Raw genomic sequence first — 22,113 nt, 5'->3', positions numbered from 1 at the left:
AAAAGAATGAAATATTTAGAAAACAGTGCAAAATAGAGAAAGCAGGGAAAAGCCGAGTTTGCCTACTTATTTTACTATTTGAAAGAATGCAACAGAATAACGATCTTCCAGTTCTTAGGAGCTTGTTGTAAGATTTTTTCAGTGCCAGCTATAGGTGGGATAAGTGGAAAGAGGGACTTGAGATTTAGGGTGAATAAGAAGGGAACTTTTTCACCACATGCTGAAAAATTGAACTGGGAAGAGGTACTGTGGGCATCTTGGGTTCACCTTCAGCAGAGAATTTAAAGAACAGATTAGACAACACTTCATGCAGAGGGTTGAGTTATTAAGATGTCTTAGTGCAATTAATGGTGGAAGAGGAGTTCCTGAAATCCCTGCCATCCTGCATACCCATGACTGACTGAACAGCTACTGGCTGTTCTGTTCTCAGGTGGAGTTAGACCTTGAATGGCCAATGCTTCTGGGTTTTGATAGAGAAATCATATTTAAGGAACAATTTTCCTGCTGTCCTAAATGTCACTGGTGACAAGTTGGTGTTACTGGTGGTTTTCTCACAGGTACCTACAGGAATATTCGTGCTCAAGAGCTATTAATGAAACACATTTTTTTGGGGTGTAATTTTCCCCTCAGACTTATTTTCCCCTCACCCAGCTTAATCTATTCTGCAGGTTGAGAAAACTCCACAGTTACCCTTTTATTATATTTTAATACTGTTGGGGTGTCAAACTGGGATCAAGATGGATATGGCAGGGGGTTTGGCACTTGGGGTTTTTTTTGGGTGCAGTTTTTTGCAAGACGTAGCCTGGTGCAAAAAATTGTAAAGATAAGCAGAAGACAGGACAGAGAAACAGACCCAGAAAGTTAGTGTTTGAATTGAGGAGAACAAAATAATGTCGTGAAAGAGCTGAATATAGACAGACTATCCCTGTCCTGTTTCTTAAAGATTTTCCTTAGGATATAGTTCTAATATTCATTTGTCCTGTCCTTCCCCCCTCTAATAATGTCAAAGATGCTTTCTTATTACAGGGAAGACCAGATGGTAGAGGTGAATAATGTCTTGATAAATACTAAGAAAAGAGTAGTCCAGCAGGCAATTTTTCCCACCCTTCCTTTATATGAACACCTGGGCACATCCTTTAAATTAAAACAGAGTCATAAAATGACAATGTGGGAGGCTTGATAATGTCTGAAAGCACGGTCAGTAAGTTATTTGGAAGGAAACAGGTGCTCTCTGTAAGTTGTATCTTCAGGGGAAAATAAAAAGGCAGCTTGTTTTTCCTTGATGGGTAAATATTGGCTCATGTGGGGTTTTTACAGCCTAGGTATGTAAGAGAGCTCAGAGGGGGCATATCCTGCACACACACACGTGCACGTGTGTGCACTGACACACACTATTATAGTTAAAGGATTAAGCATCTTGAAGGAATAAGCCAATTATAAGAAGTTCCTGCACAGCAAAAATTAGACAACACAGTAATTAATAACCTTATTAAATAGCAATATTTGGGCACTGAACCAAAGCGTATGAATCAGGGTGAAGCATTCTTGGCTGAACACACTGCGTGAAGTGTAGACACTTGTTCAGAACACACTCTGTGTAGAACCCAACAAGTTTTGGGGCAGTAGATCCACTTAGCAAGTAGTTTCTCCTCTTGTGCTTTCATGTTTCTGTGACTCTCTCTTATTTTTGGGGCCAGGAAGGCAGCAAAAGAAAAGGACAAAATCGCCTATTTTATTTTTTTTCTAACATCCTCTTCTGCTCACAGCCAAACAAGCACTCTCCAAAGGCTTCTTTTAAGGAACAAACATCCTCAAGCAGAAAACTAATTTTCTTTCCTCTTGCTTCTCTTTTCCCAGTGCTTTTGTGAGAGATGCCTTGCAATGAGGCTAATATTCATTAGTGGTTTGTGTAACTGCCTTGCCCACCCCTAGGTTAGCCATGTGGAGGTGTCACTGCAGTCTGTGAGGGTCTGTCCCACGTACCCAGAGCCGCCAAGGCACAGAGTGACCTTGGGCTAAGCTGCTGTGGCACACCCCTGGTGCTGGCCACAGGCTGGCAGCACATGGCTTGTACTGGTGACTTCTCTGTGAGTCTGTACAGAAGGTTCTATACAGAAGGCCAGGACTCAGGCTGCCATCTGATGTGTGCACAACTGTGGGACGATGTGGGCCAAGGACAGCCTGTCTCCTGTCTTTCCAGGCAATTATAATTTTCTTCTGAAGCTACACAGCTGGAGCAGTGGTGTAGCCTTAGACACCAGTGTGGGCGTGCACAGAAATCTCTGCAACTGCTTGGGTGACCTGAAGCATGGAACATGTCCTAACCCTAAAAAAGGGCTGCTGTGACCAGTGGCAAGGCACAGGTACCCACTGAGCAGGAGTGGGACATGTGGGATGCTTTGCTTCTTGGCCCCGACTGTAATAGCAGTGATTTGCCTCCTGATGTTCTGCTTGATGCAGTAAATAATTTTGAATATCTGCTTCTTTTTTAAAGCCTACTTTATATAATCTTTCAGAAAAATCAAATATGCAAATTATGTAATCAATTAACATTTTTGTAGTTTTCTTTGGAGAGGCAGTGATAAATGTTGTTGTGTTTTCAAAAATCACTTATATCCCTTGAAAACGTTGCACTGGAGGCTGTAATATATACAGGTGAAGGAAACAACCATTTTTTCAATACTAAAGATTTTTTTAGTGGATATCCTAAATGTGCATGTGACATTTGTAGAGTTGTTGGGTTGGGAGAGTCCTATGGAGACTCTGCAGCAAAGGGAGAGCCGGCTGAGATGATGGGGGTCAGTGAGGTGTGCTGGGCATGTCACTGCCAAACAGAGGCCAGGGGATGGTGGGGCTGCCAGGTTCCTTCCATGCAGTTCCTGCAGACACAGCTATTAAGTGCCATCACAAATTCTTGAGCTCCAAGGTTTTCTCCTGGCCTGTGTTTTCTCACTACAGCGAACACCAAAGTGGTGCTTGGTTTTAGGAGGGGACTGTGCACATGGCTCGTAAAGGAGCCCGGTGGCTTTCTGTCAGCACCAGCACAGCCATGCCAGTGGCTTCCCAGCCAGTGCATCAGCTGTGTTCTTTATGCTTTATTTGTAAATGACATTTCACAAGAGCAGTAGGGCACTCCTGGCAGCATGTTTTGAGGAGTTATCGCTCCTCAAGCCCTGTAACGTACCTGAGGCGTGCAGTAATGGCTCAAAAATGCAATGACTGTCATGTCTTATTGCTTACAGCTTCCATAGGAGACATGCTGCACACACAAATATCCATGTTCATCATGGGCTAGCAGTTTCTTTACCCTCTGCAGCCTTGCTACAGTCATCTTACATAAAATTTCAAGTTAGTTTCATGTATTCATTAGTTTCATGTATTTTTTTTTTTTAATGGTAACTTTCAACCCAGTATATGGCAACTGAGATGAAACCTCCAAATTTTGGCATGTAGCCCACTCTGGAGCCTTCTGTCTTGGACATTACCAGGGCTAGTGGGACATAGTAATGGGTCAGACAAGAGTTCTGCCAGTGCTTTGACGTATGTGAGGGACATGCTGGGTAGAAAAAAGAATTTTTACTATCACTGGCAAAAGCTCTTGTATAGCCATACTACACCAAAAAACCAAGCTGCTTCTGCTATTACATTTTTTTAATCTAGAAACTTGGTGTCAGCTATGCCAAAATGCTGTCCTTTTTATTTGATAGTGTAATATGTGTATTTATTTATTTTCCATACTGATGTCACAAGGCTTAGATGGACTCTTTGGGAAACTGCTGGTCTGTAAGGTTGAGAGCCAGGTATCATAAGACTGCACAATTAAAGGGAATTGCAGCTTTTCTCATGAATGAAAAACCCAGTGGCTTTTCTCTAAAACAGTAGTACTTCTTGGGGTGGAGGCAGGGGGTGGAATAAGTTAAAAAAAATTTTTTTTAAACAAATCTGCTGACTAAATTTAAATTAATTGTAAATCCCAGCTCAACTGAGCGCTCAGTGTCTCTTTTGCATATGCCAACAGAGTAATATTGATGCCTCTGTCTTCCTCTCTAACTAATCCTTTCTGAAGGCTTGGCCATATGTGACATTTAAGCAGATATGAGCTGTTGTTAATGTTGATGGATACAGCTCAAGATGGGAGGTAATTTTCCCTTGCTGTGGTGGTGTAGGTGTTCCTGGTGAGAGCTGACACAGGCAGGTGTCACTGAAATCGAGGATCATGTACAGAGCTGGAAGTTAAGGAAAAGTGTCAGCTCCATAAGTGCTCAGTGGGGTTTCTCAGACCTGTGGCTGAGTATGAGCATATAATTGATTTTTTTCAGTTCACTGGACAAACTGGAGGAGGGGAAAAATAAATTCCATTTTGATTTTTCAAGGCTTTTTTTTTTTTTTTTAATGAATGCCTGTGTAAAAATAGATATTTTTTGGTGAAAATGTTTCAGATTTGTGAGTAACTTTGGTAACCTGAATATACCTTTGATAAAATGTTTGACTGGAAAAGAAACAAAAGCCCCAAAACCCAGCCTCCCTCAGCTCTGTCGGTGACCTGGTACCTTCACACTGGCAGCCCCACTGAAGGCTTTGCTCTTGCTCCTTTGGCAGAATAGGGGCAGAATTTGGCAGAATTTCTTGGTATTCTTCACTCATCTCATTTCCTAGATTTCCCCTCCCCAGCCATGCTTTCAGGGGACAAGAGACAGCATTACCTCTGCAGAAAGATGGGAATTAGCAAAAGTTACATTGGAAAACTGAGAAGGCTTGGTGTGCACAATTAAATCTTGTTTTCATCCACAGCCTTGTATGTTATTAACTGGCATGAATTTTGCCTGAGTAACACATGTCTGTCTGCCAGTCCTTCCCTCTGTCCTGCTCGTCCCTCAGCCATCAAAAGTGCTGCTTCAGCTCTGCTCTGCCAGCCAGCTCAGGGCATCTTTCTGTTTTGGTATTTCTGCCCAGCTTTTGGGCTGTGCTGTGTAATTCAGAGTCCTCCAGTGCCCAGCTGAAAAAATAGTTGGGTTTCTTTGCTCCTTGATCTCCGGGAGAGCTCCTCCATGGTTTGGGGGTTGTGGGGGAGCATGTGTGGGCTGCCTGGGAAATGTCTCTCTGCATGAAGAATGAAATCACTTGGTGAACCTAACAAAAGTGCAACCTCCCTGAGCTGGTCTGCTCCCTCCCACCAGCACTCTGCCCTGCTGCTTGCCTTACCTTCTACTCCTTGTTCTCCTTCCCTTCTTTCTGTGGCATACATTGAAAGAGAAATGTTGCTGTGAAAAAAGCACCGAAGGCAGTGCCAAGGGGTGCAGAGGCAATCAAGTGTTGCTTTTCCAGGTCAGACAGGAGATTTGACATTTGCCTGGGCAGCAACTGAAGCCAGGAAATCTCATTAAAAGAAGGAGAATTATCAAGTTCTGTGGATTTAGAAGAGGGTTTATTTGTTGTTGTTTTTAACTCGGTGTTAATTGCTGTAAGCAGAAATCTGTGTGGCTGAATGTATGGAAGGGTGTTGTGCCTGTTGGAAGGCCTGGCAGCCAGCTCCCTCTCCGTACAGGGCTCAGGATGAAGGACATGTCAGTGGCAACTCCTGGCCCTTCCCACTGCCTCAGGAGGCAGCTCTGCCTGCAGTGGGCTTGGCGGAGTCGGTGCCTGGCACAGGTTGGGCTCTGCTGAAGGTGCAAAGCAGCTGAGCCCTCGGGCACTCGCTGCTCTGTGCTTGGCTCCTGGCTGTGCCCAGGTCTCTCCTGTGGTGCCACAGTCATAATCCATTGCTGCAGTAGGACAAGACACCTTTGGCCCTGCCATGGCTCAGGGTTTGCTCTCTGCCACAGAGCCCTGCTGAAGCAATAAGCTGTTTTCTGTACTCCACAGCACTTCAACCTTGTTAACCACTCTGGGCTTAAATAATTATCTACTGCAAATGTTTATATAAGGAGAAAATAAAGCCTCAAGCCTTGCAGTTTTTGTTGTACCTTTTTCTCCCCTCTTCTCTCTGTGGTGCCTTGTGCATAAATTTTGAAGTCTTGAAGTTTATAACCTGCCCCAGCTGTAATTCTCAAAGCAGTGTGTTCCAGGCACTCCACCTGCACTCAGTGCTGCAGAGAGAGAGCAGTGAACTTAGCTGAGGCACTGATTTCCTCCCTCTCCCTTCAGTCCCTTGCTTATCTACTCAGTGTCAGGGCTCTGACTCTTTCTCTCTCTTTCTCTCCCTTTCTTTCTCTCTTTCTCTCCATCTCTTGCAGTATGCAGTACTGGGCCAGGAGGCTGGAGCAGGAGATTGATGGAGTGATGAGGATATTTGGTGGAGTCCAGCAGCTCAAACTGGTAAGCTGTCTTTCGTTTGCCTGTGCTGCCTTTCTTGTGGCAGTGTATGTTCTCATCTGCAGAAATCACCCTCAGTGAGAGAACACTCGCACTCAGTCACCCTCTCAGCTCACTCCATGTGCAGGGTCATGGCTGGCTGTGCTTCTGGTTCCTGGGCAATCAGATGCATTCACCAAGTGTGTGGGAGTGAGTGTGGTTTGTATCTGCCTGTCTCTGGGGCTGCATGTCACTGCTATCTGAGCATGTACCTGTGGGGTTTTTGCTATATGACACACTAAAAAATACTAAATTTAACTAACCTTTCCTCCAGGGACTGAAGGTAGTTTAATTTGTGTTTTAAATTTAAACTTGTGTTGACAAAGCAGGAAATGTTGAAAGGATAATTTGGCTAGCCATTGGAAGCTCCTTGTTTTTAAATATACATTGCAGGTAAAACTGTAATTGTTGTTTGGCTTCTGTTTCCAAGTGCCAGAAAATGAAATCCAGTTACTAATGCTGGCATCTGCCTCCTGCTCCCTGAGTTAGCACCAGGATACAGAGGCTGCAGATGCCAGACCTGCTCTTCTCCTGGCACCAGTGCTCTGAGTTGGGTTAGGGCAGTTACAGAACAGCTTCGTCAGGGTTTATTAGGTTTGGGATCAAACAGCCTTTGAAACCTTCCCTGTTTCCCTTTCCCAGTAAGACCCTGTTTCCCCTTGCCCACAGTCTTGTGCTGACTAGCTGATTTGAAATGGAACAATTTGGAATAACAGTTATGGTGTTAATCTAAAGAAAATAGGCTTCTCTAGAGTGATAAATATGTTACCCCAGGAAAAAAGCATGGGTGTATTTGTGTTTTCTGGTGACAGTGACATGTTCTTCTCAGATGCCAATACTTTATGGGACTCCTACTGTCTGTCTTGCACTAGTAGCTATATTGGCTTAAACAGAACTGTTCATATTTTTTACTGTTGGTTGTAACCATTGTCTAAACACAGAGGTCACACTACTTTCTTTTAAATGCATTTTGAAATGAGTTTACCTGAAGGCCTGCAATACTCTTCACGGTTCATCCATTCATTTGTTCATATTTGAGCTGTAGAATGGTGTATCTGGGCTTTGTGTGCATTCATTTCAAAGGAGCTACAACTGGATTGATATAAACTTCATGTGCAGCATGAAAAGCATATACACCACTTGGGTTTCAACAGGTATTTCTGAATGTAGCCATGCATTTTTGCAATGCAGTTTTGCATATTGGCAGGGTCTTAGACTCAGAGCTGGGGATGTTTTCCAGGCAGTACGATGGCACAGCAGCCAGCATTCTCTTCAGCAGAGCACAGTCATAAAAAACAAAAGGATTGCTACTACATTTTTGTAGATGTCCTCTCTTACAATTTATTCTTATTAGCTTTGATTTTACTCCTTTGCATGTTAAATAGGTATATCATGTAATTTTTTTAATGCCATAATTAAAGAGAAATTACACCTCCAATTTGCCGGCACTTGACTCCTATTGGCCAGTCAGTCAATTACAGGTAAGAGAGCTTCCCACTTTTCCTGTTTAATTCTTCTGGTAGAACATAATGCAGTACTTCAATGGATTAATACTGGATAAACTGACTACAGAGGGATTGAAGGGTTTTTTTGAAATCTGTTTTGGAATCTTCTTGTGAAGGGAGGAAGCTAATTATTGTATCTAGTAAATGCATAAACCAGCTGAAGCCAAGAAATGAGCTACTGAAAATTCCAATGTGCAGCTGTTTGAACACCAGAAAGCACTGGTGGAGGCTGTCTGTTGATCTCTAGGGGGAAACTTGGGATGTGGAGCTCAGGTTTGATTCGTAGATGCAATATCAAGTGGATGATAGTTAAGAACCACATCGCTTGTTAGTGCACACTAGCACAGCTTCACGGATGGAAAATGGCATGGAGTGCTTCATCCTGAAGAACTCAGAGCTGTACCTGCAGGGAGTCCTTACCCACCAGTTGCACACAGGTTCATCAGGGTTACAGTATGGGAGCTGTCTAATGTCATAAAGTGGCACTGTAACCTACTTGGAGACATGGATTAAAAAAGTTGAATAAAAATAAGTCCACATTCTGTTGCAACCACACTCAAAATTAAGAAGGTGAGCAGGCACAGGGGGGAAGGGAAAGCCCCTGAGGAGCTGTGGGAGCTGAAACATGGTATAGCTGGAAGCTAATTCCACCCACTGGGATTTCACAGGAAGGTTTATTATTAAGCAAGAGTAGACCCATGCAGGGTAGGAAGGATAAAGAAAAATGAGGCAAGTAGAGCTTGTTTTTTGCTAAAAGTTGCTGATGGTTTTGAGCTTGCCATGTTGGCCTGGGACATGTCTGCAGAGGGGGATTTCTGGTTCATAATGCTTAGGGAGTGATATTAGAAGTAGGGGAAAAAAGTGCTCCAGTGTCACCAAAGACAGAACTGGTCCTTCTGAACTTGGTGGAGTCTGTTGTGAGGTGGTGGGTTCCAGTGCCAGCTCTCATGGGCCTATGAAGCCTGTAAGCACTGGAGGTGGGTCCATGCCAGAAACAGATCTTCTGTTTCCAGTTCAGGCCTGACTACCAAAGTGTCAGACCAAATAATAATAAAAAATACCCTCCTCAGAGATTTGCCAGGTTTACTTATGAGTATTTTTTTCTTGGGTTGCTGTGAAAGGATGAGGACCTGTTCTTTGGTTATTGCCTGAAATCATAACTGTTGTGGCATATGAGGCATGAAATTTATTGTCAGAAATATGGTGTCCAGGAACATAACGGTGCTGAATATTTTATCCTCCTGGAGTGCTGCCCATCCCAGAAAGATTTTTGTTTTAACTCTTCAGTCATTTCCTTGAGTTGGGGTAAATGTTCAATGCCCCTGCTTCTCTCCTCTCCTGCCAGGTGGACAGGCAATCACCTGGAGAGATTTTCCAAGCTTGTATGATGCAGATGCTCCTTTGCACAAGAGGACCATTTTTTTTGAGCAATTACAGGAGGGTGAGAAGCTGTGAGATGTAAAGGGGTATTGTGCCAGGGGCTCTCCTTTCAGCTGTGAGGTACCACCTTGCTTCTCTCCTGATGTCCAAACCTTGAAAACACTGAAGTGCAAATGTCCCCATTGGTCAGACTGGCTGTGGTGGGGCCACCCATATGACTGAACACCGTGGGCTTGGGGCTGTATGGAGGACCATGGCCTTGCTGAGATGATTCTCTGCCTGGTGAAGTCAATGTTCAGCCCTCAGGGTGCCTGTGGTGCAGCATCCTGTTGGCTGGCTGGTTCCTCCAGGCATGCCTCAAAACAAATCCCAGCACATGGATAAGGGCATGTTGCTTTGTCTCCTGGTCCTTGCCTCCCTCGCAGCTCACCAGAGATAATTGAGAGCACAAATCATTGCTAATTTAGCTCTGACTGGCATGATGATATGTGGGACCCTATAATGCTGGCTGAATAGATTGACATTGTTAAAATAATTATTTCTAGAATAAGGAATATTACACTAAAAATACAACTCTCTGACTTACATTTTTTTTCTGTTAGTGACTTCTTTGTGGCTACAGTGGACTCTTCACTTTCCTGAACAAAAAAAAATTTTGTTTTGGCATTTCTTGCTACACCACACTACATTTCTGTTTCTTCTAGTGTTTTGGCACAAGTAAAAGTTATTGACTTTAGTCAAAAATGAATTAATATTTTTTGTTTCCAGCGTAGATGCTGCAACACCTGCTCCAGGGTAGACTGTACTCAAGAGATTTCCCATGCTGGTGCAGCCCTGTCCCAACCTCCCAGTGTCCTGCTGTGCTGGCACTCGTGGCAGGACCGATGACAGCAGAGCTGTGTGTGCCACTGGGTTTTGTGCCTCACTGAGCAGCTCCCCTGGATGTTGTGTTAAAACTCCTTTTCTGGATAGCTGGGCTGAGGCTCAAGTCTGCCCTGGCTTGTTACCTAAATTGTGTTTGATCCTGTGTCTCCTGAGGCGAACAGCGAGCTGGTCAGAACATCCCCTCCCTCTCCTCTGGTACCTGTTATCCCTGGCTGCCTCTAATGGCCTTGTTTCCTTGCTGACAGTTACTGAGGAAGCCAAAGCCTTTCAAATGAGAGGGGGAAAAGGTAAGAGATGTAAATGCTGAGCCCCCTTTCCTGCTCTGTCTTCCTTTCTCTCTTCCCTCTGGTTGTCTTTCCTGAGGACTGCTTCCATAGCAGGGTCGAGCTCTCTCCTGGAGGTGTCACACCCTGCCACAGACAGGCTTTAGCAGGGGCAGGGTGGGCAGCAGAGCTGGACCTGAGCTGCACCTGCTTCTCCTCTCCGGCCTGTCAAGCTGGTTCTGTACCTTCTTCCCTTTCCTCTGGGCAGCCAAGGGAAGTCAAGAGTGTCTGGGTCTGCCTTGCTGTGTATGACTGGGAGATAAGGATTCTGCTGGCCTTGGTGATGAGGAACCACTCAGTCTGTAAAGGGTGAGATGGCCCCAAAGCTGAGCCCAGGGTGGGATATGGGGAGCAGCCTGCTGGCTGAGCTGGGCAGGCGGGGAGCCTCTGCCTGAGCTGTACTTGATCCACAACGTGTGACTGCACGGAAAGGAGGATGGGCCCAGGGGAAAGGGAGACTCGTGTTGTGTGCCCTTTGGGATGCAGCCCCCAAGGGGTTTGTTGATTGTGGCACAGTAGAAGTGGCTCAGCTTGCTCCTTGTAATCAATATCTGGTTTTACTTCAGTGGATTTTCATGTCTGTCTTCTATTCTTGCTTGTTATCTTGTACTTTGTTTTGCTAGTTTGGCATCTCTGCCTGGCAGAAGTGCTGCTGTTCATTCCTCTGGGTTTTTTGACAGGGAAGGACAGATTCTGCTGGCCAGGGCTTGGGGCAGAGTGACCAGGATGTGTGCAGGTGTCCCCACCTTTGTCTGCCTCAGTCTGCCTGTCCCTTCTGCTTAGCGCTGCTTCTCTGATATATTCTCTCTTGTTTTCAATGCATGGCCATGCTTTAGTTGAGGCAGCTGCAGGTGAGGAACTGTGATTGAGCTGTGCACAAACAAGAGCTTGAATTAAAAAAACTAGTATACTATCAGAGTTTTGCCTTGGGTGTGAAGAGTGGCATCTGCCTTGTGTAGTGCTGCAGTCACCAGCACTCCTCCTGTGATGGGGTCTCTGCAGTACCGAGTGTTTCACTCTGTGAGTGCATCCCTTACAAAACTGCTGGTACAGAGCTAGAGCTTCTTTAATGCCAGCACCAGGAGGTGAGACATGCTCTTATCAAAGGAGCTGTCAAGGTTTTCTGTTCAACTTTTTTGATCTTGGGTAACTACTGGAATAATAATAAGTTAGCCTAAACCTCCCAAGTAACTGTGGTATTACATGATGTTTAATTTGTTCTTTTGTTTTCTCTGGGTGTAGAAATACTCACCTGGTCATTCAGTATGGCTGGAGAATCTGAGAAGTGTTAATGGAATTTTAAATGAAGGATGCAAGAGAATCAGAGCCCCCCTGCACAATGCTCTGGACACTGTGTCTGAGAAGCCAGTCTGCTTCCAAAGGGCTCTGTCACGTGGACTGGGCATTCACAGAAGCACAGTGATGTGGTCCTTATTCCCAACATGGCAGAGTTGGGAATAAGATCCTAATCTTCTGATATTCAATCCTTTTCCTTCTGAGGTGTCAGAATTCCTTCAGAGTTGAGAGGAGTTTGACCCCAAAGCTTGGGCAACACACAAAGCCAGCTGCTTATGCTACAGCAGCACTAAATGCCTGCCCTCTTCCAGATCCTGCCAGGGAGAAAGGACCTTACTGAGTTTTCCTACAGCTAGTGCCCGTCTGGGGACTGCCCAGGAGTATGGGCTCTGTACACCAGTGAACCCCTTGCCTCCCAAGCTCATGCATAATCTGTCTGATCCTTGCTTTCCTCTCCTCTTTTCCCTCCCCCTCTCCTACCAGCATGCACACAGCCTGCTTCCGTACACCATCACTGTGCCCTCCCCTGCTCCTCATGTTTGATAAGAGGAAGTGTGCGATGCCAGATAAACACATTCCTGTTCCAAACTGCTTGGGTTTATTTTAATCTGCCTGGGCCGTTCAGCAGCCTCAGCACTCTGTTCAGCACTGAGTGCAAAGCCAACACTATATTACCAAGGAGGAGCATTTAAATGTCCTTAGGCTTGCAGCAGCTTGGTTGGGAAAGAGGGATCCTCTGCCACCCCTTGCTTGGGCCAGAGTGTGCCATCGTTAGCCCCCTTACACCCATCATCTCACTTCTCACTCTTTCTCTCTACTAGAACCATATTGCATCTGTACTGTGAGATGTCAGGGAAACATATGTTCCAGCTTTTAGTACATTTGCATAATTAGAGTAATGTGTATGAATAATTTATAGCTGTATGTGGCTGCTCAGTGTGTGACGTTAGCACCCCTCACTAAATCCTTTCCAGTGGGTGGTGCAGATCCTGCACCAGAGCCATTGTGCCGATGCAGTGTGCAGCCTGTTGGCAGATAGAGGGGCCCTGCTTTGAGACATCAGGGTGTGCATATATCTGTGTATATGGTTGTGTCTGTGTGTATATATATATATATATATATATATATATATATGTATTTAGTGTAGAAAGATGGGCTTTTACAGTTCTAGGGGAAGAGCAGACTAGAAGTCTCAGAGGCTAAAATGCCTTAGACTCTTAGGCTCAATACTTGTTCTGTTTATGCAGAAGCTGTGAATGAAAATGTTCTGCAACATTTGAAAGCTGAGGCAGGGATTTTTCCAGTAGGACTCAGGTGTGACTAGTTTGTGTGCCAGAATTATGTTGGGTTTTTTTAAATTACTTTTTCAGATCATAAAACTTAGCAGCTTGCAGGGGAGAGGGATAAACGTGCCTGCACTGTGTCACAGAGCCTGATCTCAATCAGTCGGTCAATAAATTGTAGCAAAGAATTACCTGGACACTGTCTCACTATTTACCAGCTCTTTAATGTGCAAGTTCTCATGCTGGAAAGCCCAGAGTGCCAGGTAGGTGTTCTAAAGGAGTGATCTGAGTGGCTGAATCCTGGTATTTATGTTCCAGTTAATTTTAGCTTAAACTATATTTGGTCCTTTCCAAATGTTTGAGAGCCTTGGCTGGAAAGCGCTGTGTAAACTGGAATGAAGTGCAGGCATGCACACTTACTGGCTCATCAGTATTATCCTCTGGGAAACTGAGGCAGTGCTGAGCAGGTCTGCAGAACCACAGTGTGGTGCAGCCTGGACTGTTCTCCATCGTGGGTAAAGCCAGCAGGTCCTTAGAGAAGGCCGTGTTTAGAAGGGTAACAGGCAGTGTAATAGTCCTTAAAGCCCTTGCTTTGAACCTTTTCGCTTTACAGAATTACTTTGTAAAGATAATACACTTGCAGCCAGTTGGTGAGTTTGCACAATCAGAAGGGATTGCCATTGAGTTTTATGGAGTCATTTCTGATTTATATTGCTGTCAGTGACAAGTTAAATGAGCCCAGCATTCAACAGACTGATGTTCAGGTGTGTGCATCTCCTGAGTACGCTGCTTTGCGTTTCACACCCAAAAATGTAGCTGATGTAGCCAGCCAGTTACAACAACCATGTTTGTAAAATCCTCATGAATATCCAGTGAAACTCTTTGAATTGATGCTGTTGCCTTTACACAGCCATATGAATCCATGGGAAGGATGAGACCTTGGCTGATGTTTCTGGAAGCCTCCCTCATCCAGGTTGTCTTGCCCTTGACTGAAGGAGCCTGTGTGGTCCCCACATCCATTCCAGCTGAAGTTGTTAACTTCAGGCTGTGTTTAAAAATAAAGCAAGGCAAAATCCATACCAGAATGCAGGATGAATAATTAGGTGGAGATCATTAAAGTTTCCCTTCTTAAAAACATACATAGATTATTCTTTAATGGAAAGTTAATTGTTTTATTATTCTCTCCAGATGGTTCTTTTCCTTTACATTCACAGGGGAATTGATATAGCCTGGAATTCAGTTTCCTATGAGCAGAGCTGATAACCAAAAATGCAACTCTATCACTGATCAAGATACAAAACATAGAAAATATGTATCTGTATTCCATCGTAGTTCAGATTTTTCCCATTCTACGATTTTAAATATTATTTATAGGCTTTAAGTGCCCCTTCAACTTGAAATGCTGCAGGCTGGGGAGTTTGCATTTCTCTTCCTGATAGGTTTGTCAGGCAAGCACTAGAAATTGGACGGTACTGGATCCTGGCTTTCTTGTGGATGATCCATCACTTCCATCCATCACTGGACTGCAGAGGAGCAAAATACAGTTATACTGAAAGGTTTAAAGAAGGAAACTGTTGTTAGATACTTGGGGTCATTGTGTGGAGGAAGCAGTAAGATGTGTCACATCTCCTTCGTTCTGTGTGTAGAAATGCAGAAGAGTTTGGGAAGTTGGGGAGGCCAGGGAGGAGGTGACTTCTCAAGGGCACAGTTGTGGTTGTTATGTTGCAGTGTGGCTCCAGCCTGGTAAATGGCAGTGGGCACTTTGCATGTTAAGTGAGCATGTTTATCGTGCCTCATTACAGCAGATCACCTCTGACATCTGAAGTGAGTGACCTGAATGGGCCCCTTATTTCAAACACCCACCCATGCCGACCTATTGGCCTGCAATGATGCTGCCAGTTTTACAGGTAGTTATTTCCTTTTAATTATCTAGAGTTAAGATATTATTGTAAGGGAGGGAGAGAGAGTGGAGTCTGTTATTAGATCAGCCTTGCCGTCCTCGTAAGCAGACTGGACTTCAGTACTGGAGAGCTTTGCTTGAAGACTGAGAATCTGTGCTATAGTGAAAGCTGTAGTTTGCTGTGGCTTTATTGAAAAAGTTGGCTCTGCCTTTGGAGGAACTGCCTCTTGGGAGATTCCAGATCTTGGTAACCATCAGGGATCTGTAGCTTTCCAACACTTGTATCCTTTGCATCTTACTTTGACAATTTTGCATACAATGAGCTTGAAAAACTCCACACTCTTTTGTGTCTTAGGGATAAACCACGTTCTCTCATGATTTGGGAGGTCATATCCAGAGCAGAGGGAAGGAAGGTGAACAGGCTAGGGAGGAAATGTAGCAGGAAGGTGATGCTAATGGCTATGGATTCTCCTTCCTTTTCTGTTGCTCTTGGGCTGATCAATACCAACTGGTATATGTGGGGCATCCCCTCTTTATTTTGAGGATTTTTTTGAGGATATTTTGGAGGATTTCTCTGTTCCCTTATTTTGGATTTATATTTGGGCTTGCTCGTTGTGATTCAGTTATTCACTGGGCTTGAGACTTTATTGACTTTTCTCTCTTTTCTAACTGACATTTCACACCTGGAAGCATCCAAGACAGATTTAGTATGTGTTTGTTCAGCACCTACTATAACCAATAGTGTCATGCTTTTTGGACACTGACCATAGTATAAATATTAAATAGTAAGTAAGAGCACTGAGAAAAATCCTGCCTGAATGAAACATGAGATTTACTGATGCGAAGAGATGCTGTGAATGAGAGGCATGGCTCTTTCCATCAGGGCAGTCTCCTAAACTCCTGGCTGATGTGGCTTGGACTGGCAGCAGGATCTAAATGTCTGCATGTGTCAGGAGCCACTCCAGGGATTGTTTAAGCAGTAGCATTAGTTATCATCTGTTGGATGCCCAAGCAAAGCCTTTGCTTGTAGCTAGGAGGCAGGGAGCAGATTTTCAATTCCCTGCTGTGACTGTAAGGCCAGGTAAATAGAGAAGAAGGAGACAGCAGGGGGTTTATGTGACTTGAGGAGCAAAGAAGATTGTAATGGTAAATGTTGGATTACTTTTAAAAACAAGTAGGTCATTGAAGATACTATGGTTGAGGAACAGAAAAAGAAAAAAAGGCGGATTTATTCCTTGTTCTTCTAAGATTTGTTACACTATAAAGCTCACTTACTGCTCAGCATGCTGTCATTTTTAATTTTGGAAGTTCTTTGTTTCTGTCACTGGTCCAGCAAGGATGACACTAGACCTGAGATGAGGGGCTGGGATCTTCAAAGGAGCCTTAGTTCCCAGTTTCCTTGGGCATTATGAGTAGGCTGGGCCTCACTATAGTGCTTGCTGGGAACATCAGCTGTTGTTCCATTTCCTGCTCTAGCAGGACTTGCCTGTGACTCCACAGTCAACTCAAATTGTTTAAAATTCAACTTATCTTTTGTCTTCTGCCCTTTTTTTAAAGTGCTGGCATGCAACAAAAACATTCATCCCTGTCCCTGCCTTTTGTAGAAAGCAGCAGATGGTTTACCTAACATTCAGTGATAATAATTTGCTGTGAGGTAAATACATGGAATATTCATAGCATCACTACTGGGTATGTCCAATTCTGAGTAGAAACGATAGCTCCAATATCTTCTTAAGTGCCCAGTGACTTGGTGTTCACTGAAAAAGAAACCCTAGCATGGTAATACCATGCTTACCTCTAGTGCATTTCACGGCTGATTATTAGAATTACTTGAAAACAAGTTTACTTTCACATCTCAATACTGGAGAGAAGGAAAACATCACAAGTTGGCTCTGTAAACAGGTGAATTGAGGCTTGGATGAGGAAAACCCTTATTCTGCACAGGGAGTCTGATGCAGGGCTGGGGAGGGAACCTGTGAATCTCAGCTCCAGGGCTTATCTACCAAATGTCTTCCTTAATAACAACTGTTCAGTTTGTCTCTTCTGGCTCATTACTACATCTATTAGCACTGAGCAGTGAATCCTAGGAAATGCAAGTAAGAGAGAGAAACTTTCAGCTTTGAATTCTCCCTTAGGAAACTTATTTCTGGCAAGTTTCACAAGTGGCAGCTTCATGTTTATATTCCTAGGGCCTATAACACATGGCATTTTCTTGTTGGCTCTGCCCTCAGCTCCCTCCCATGACTGAAGTGGTAAGTCCTCTCCTTGCCTCTGCTGTTGGTGTGAGTTTTTAGGGCTGTGCTCCTGATGCAGAGCCTGAGCAGCAGTTGATTGCCAGCTTTCCCTCCTCCTTAGATGTGTGCTAGCTCTCAAACGACATTTTGAGGTGCCTGAAGCATTCTGTGGAAGAAAATTAATTGGTTTTGACAAACCACAGCAGTCCCTTGGGTGCCTGGGAGTGCAACATTTATTGAAACCAGGCAGGAAATCAAAATGCTCTGGTGTTCACTCACCTCCTGTGCAGCTGTATTAAAAAAAAAAAAAAAGTAAAAAATCCCTAACCTTCCTCTGGATTTTTCACTCTGACATTTGGATCGTCCACTGACTTTCTAATAAAACCTCCTTTTTCTTTTAGGAGAGAGTTTAGTGGTCATGAAAGATGCCAGAATGACAGCCCAGGGAGTAGATGGTCTCTGTTTACCCAGAGAGCAAATGCAGCATCAGGGCAAGCATACTTGCTATTGTACTTCCACCTTGACCTGCAGCATCCCAAAGGAGGGTAGGGAATTGCAGGTTTTCAGCTCTTCTAGGCTTGACCTCTCTGCTTACACAACTTAATAAGGAATCAGGCTTCTCCTGCTATTGCAGTGCAGTATTAAGGAAGGATTTTTCATCACAGCTGTAGGCATAACAACTTCAGTGCAAACCGCAGACTGAAAGCACTCCACTAGCAGAAACCATCTCCTATCCCCACTCTTCCAGGAGCCTGGCCTGTCTTCCAACATATTGGTTACAATCTGATTCATTTCTAAAACATACACTGATACCCAGAGCAAGGTAAAGAAGATCCCTTTATACGTGACAGGTGTGTATGGTGGGGGTGGGTGCCCTTCAGTCGGCCAGTGGTTTGAGGTCGCAGCTCTGCTCTGGGCAAAGCTGCTGATGGGAGTCATTAAGTTGCCATCAAGTTTGAATTAGTGTTGATTCACCTCTAAAAAATAACCAGCAGTGTTCTTCACACAGCTCTGAAGGCAGGGCTGGGAAATGAGGGGAGTAGTTTTTAAACAAAAGCTGGTTACTGCCCAGGTGCAGTCACAAAATAGGGTTGGGGTTAGTTTTACAGGGGGTGTCCACTTGCCAGCCCATAAAGTGATGTGTGATTTCTGGACTGTGCCCTGCTTGATGAGGCTGTTGAATCTTTTTACAGGTCTTTTGCTGGCTGTGGGCATCCCCAGGAGTGGTATCAGTAGAGGAAAGCCATATACTTTCAGCCTGTAGGATCAGGTTTATCACAGCTCCTAGCCTCATGGACTAGAAAGAGTACTGGAGCCACTGGGAAGGCTGATTGGAAAGGATTCACAGACAAATGATGTAATGGGAATTATTCAGCTCCTCCAGGACCTTATTGCAATCAATTCCTGGGGTTTTAACAGGTTCTTTTTGTGTTGTCCATCACCACAAGATTTATATGGGTATGGTAGGGGTGCACACTCTGAATGCAGTAAACAATATGGGGTGTGTTAGGCAGAAGGTCCTGATGTCCTTGTGTGTCCTCCGTAGCTGCAAGTGCCAGACAGAGGTGGGACTTTGTCAGTGTGGTTAGAAACTCTGCTGTGGACTGAAGCTCCTGCTAATGTCTGGAGGTCTGGAGTGACAGAGATGGGGACGCGATGGACAGAGGAAGCATTTGCTTCTAAAGAGTCGCTGTGGTTTGGCTCCTCTCCGTTCTCACTCGCAGAGGCGGAGCAGGGGTGTGTGGAGGCTGTGGAGGGGACAGATGGGGAGCCAGCCCTAGGAGGTCCTTGAGAGGAGCAGGTAATGTGACTGTGGCAGAGAGGGGAGGGGTGGCGATGGCTGCTGGCTCTGCATCACCGAGACGGGTGACAACTCCTTAAGCAATTAATTAGCACAGCTGAGAGCCTGAGCTCGGTGCTAAAGGTGAGCTGCAGTTGTACCAGCAGAGATGCACAAAGGCTTTATTGTTCTGGCTTGGGACCTCGCTGGGGGCTTGTCTTGGTGGTTGTTACTGCAATGCTTCTACAAGCTATTAATGATCTTGTAGAATAGCCTGTAGAACCATTGTCTTAAAAGTCCAGCGTTGTGGGAGGCTAAAGAAGGGGTCATCAGCAATCCTAAATGAAGCTTTGGCAGGTCTGGATACTGCAGGAGAATTACTGCGTAGGTTTCTTCTTCACCTTTTTTCTCCTCTAATGATTCTGCTTTCTGGCATAACAATTACCTACTTTGGATATCAATGTCTATGAGAAACTGGCTCAAGCTAAAATGGTAAATTAAGTGCTTTGAAGCTTATGTCCCAGATGTCAGTAGTGATAGATTCTGTTGAGTGGTTTCTAGCTAGAAAAGACTTTGAGCAGTGTCATTTTTCATAGGAAAACTTCCCATATGCTTCTCCAAAAGGCTTTTCTGGGCAATTAAGTGACATGCTGTATGCAGAGATAACATGAATTCAAAGAGCTTTTGCACTTCATCTTCTATGACACACCATACATATGGTGTCAGTGGTCACCATGGGTTTGGCCCTTGGTCTCAGTTACTTCTGCAGGAGCAGGGTTTGCCACCCCTGCTGTCTCCCATAACCAACAGGACTCCTGGGGTGTTTGTTGTATGAATGGTTGTATGAGCATGACACACCGTGAAGCTGGGATGTGGGAAGATCTGTGGCAGAGGAAATGCCAGCCTACATTCATCCCCTGAACGGCATAGTGGGCACCAAGGCCTTTCAGCTCCTGAGCCAGTGGGATGTCTGGTAACAGAGAGACAACACTCTGGACAAGGAGTAGGTGTCATGGGAGTGAAGATTTTCATGCGACTGAATGGCAGCTTCTTTTTCTTTCTTATTATAACAGACTAATAAAGTTCTTCTCACAAGGAGCACCTGTCTGTGTAGGGAAAACCAAAGTATGCTGCTGTTCGCATACTGGGCAACATGACAATGAAGTCTGGGGGAAAATTCAGCAAAAATCACCATTTTTAGATGTATGCAGGGTGTTTCATGGCCCTTGGCAAAGGAAGGGTACAGCACGGATTGTGATTTGGGGGCTTTCAGTGTCCCCCACAGAGATGACCCTCTGGTGGCACTGCTTCTTTCAGTCCCTGTATGTCTCCATCTCCTCCCAGGAGTCAAGCCCCTGGAGATTTTCCTTGCTTGACTCCTCTGTGCCAGCAGTCCTGAGTTTCCTGCTGCTTTGCATTTCAGCCGTGTGTCAAGAAATCCCAGCTCCTGGGGTCAAGTGCTAAGCATTTGCTTCTTTATCAGATATTTACTTAGGAGGATTTCATTATACTGAATCTACTAGCTTTGAATAAATTCACATGCAGTAAATTTATTCTCGCTCTTTCTGAAGGGCTGTGTATGCTAGAGAAAACTTTGAAGACGACCATTTATACCAAAAGCAATTACTTTTGTGGTAATTTTGTATGTATTTTACTGCAGATACTGTATTTCTATTTGACTATGAGCTTTCTCCCAAGTGGCACTGCTAGTCTGGAAGTAGAGAAAGTCAGATGCTTGAATTTGCGGTGCCCCAATATTTTCACATTGTTAACATTGAATGTATTTGACTGTGCACTTATTTGAACAAACTCCACCTGTCTGAATAAAGCTACAGGTTGATCTTATCAGAACCCACTTGTAGTTGCTCCATGTGAAGTGGGGAGGTGGGGTTGTTTTGTTTTCTTAATGTTGGTTGATTTTGGTAGGGGTTTTTTGCAACACCACTGTTTCAGCTTCTGGTTATTGGATATCTTCAGCCAGGTGGTAGAGATGGTCTTTCATGACGCTGCAGAGGGCATCTCCAAAGCCTCCTCACTCAGTTCATGAGTATCCAGGAACTATACTCTGCAATGTGGCTAAGTTGAACTATTGGCAAAAGCAGCTTACTTTATGATTTGGAATAATAAACCTGTAAAAAATCCTTCTGCAAATAACTTTTCACATGCATGATGGGGCACAGCTGAATTCTTCACCTCAGCAGCTGGTTTGCTCCATGCAAACCATAATGTCATATACACAGGAACTCTTTCTGGTGCTCCAGTTGCAGCCCTCTGCACACAGGATCTTCTGCAATCACTTGACCAAGTCCAAAACAAATCAGGAGGAAAAGCTCAAGTAAGAATTTAGGCGGTTAGGCCTGATAACCCATTAAGTTCTCTTTCCACTGGTTTACTTTACATGCTCTGCTTCAGCAGGTAAGTCTTGGTGGTCTTTGCGATTAGAAAAAGCCATTCTTTGGGGCTTGAGATTTGGTTTACCAAAACTGTTGGTTGTATAGATATATCAGTGGGAATAATAGCTGACCATCCTACATCTAAATGTGCCCTTAGCATTTCCAGAGGGCAAACATGCACGATTCCTTTTGAAAATGGACAAGGGAAAACTGGGGGAATGTGTACTAAAGAGAAGCATGTTCATATTAAAATCCAGAAGGGTAGATTTATTTTTTTTCTTCAACATAAGTTTCTCATTAACAAGATTCGTTTCATTTAGAAGTGGCTCATTAACTAGTTTAAAAAAGGAAAACCAAACCAAAACCCTTAAAGAAATGTAGGTTCCTGTTAAATTGCAAGTTCTATATTCCATGCTGGATTATTGTTTTATGGGAACCAGCAATAGTTATACTGTACGTATCTACATATTTCACCAGAAAGCAAAAATTGTTTTCCAGGGGAAATTATTATACAGAAAAAAATGTAATTAATAATAAACTATTGCTATTATGGGATATAATACTTGTGCTCAAGCCCGAATCTGAGATGAACAAAAATGTGCCATCTGAACAGCTCTAAACATCCCAGTTTAAAATTTGTGGCTAGCTGTAACCCTTGCAATAGACTGATGAGGGAGATCACAGAAACTTTCCTGTTACTGCTGTAATGAAGTAGACAGAAACATTTATATGAGCATTTCTATGGCATGAGAATGTTGTGGTGGTTTCTGGGCTGGTCATTAT

General features: G+C 44.2%; 1 protein-coding gene across 2 annotated transcripts in view; it reads left to right on the top strand.

The window, feature by feature from the left end:
- Window positions 1-22,113, top strand: part of CACNA2D2 (calcium voltage-gated channel auxiliary subunit alpha2delta 2) — a 212,370-nt gene that overhangs the window by 15,814 nt on the left and 174,443 nt on the right. For both annotated transcript variants that reach the window (XM_048315508.1, XM_048315509.1), the window contains exon 2: window positions 6,234-6,315. In XM_048315508.1, coding sequence (XP_048171465.1) covers window positions 6,234-6,315 — 82 coding nt within the window. The remainder of the gene's footprint in view (window positions 1-6,233; window positions 6,316-22,113) is intronic.

Source organism: Corvus hawaiiensis, chromosome 11 (assembly GCF_020740725.1).
Source record: "Corvus hawaiiensis isolate bCorHaw1 chromosome 11, bCorHaw1.pri.cur, whole genome shotgun sequence".
In the NCBI taxonomy this organism is placed as follows: Eukaryota; Metazoa; Chordata; class Aves; order Passeriformes; family Corvidae; genus Corvus; species Corvus hawaiiensis.
This window is presented reverse-complemented; position numbering and strand designations above follow the sequence as displayed.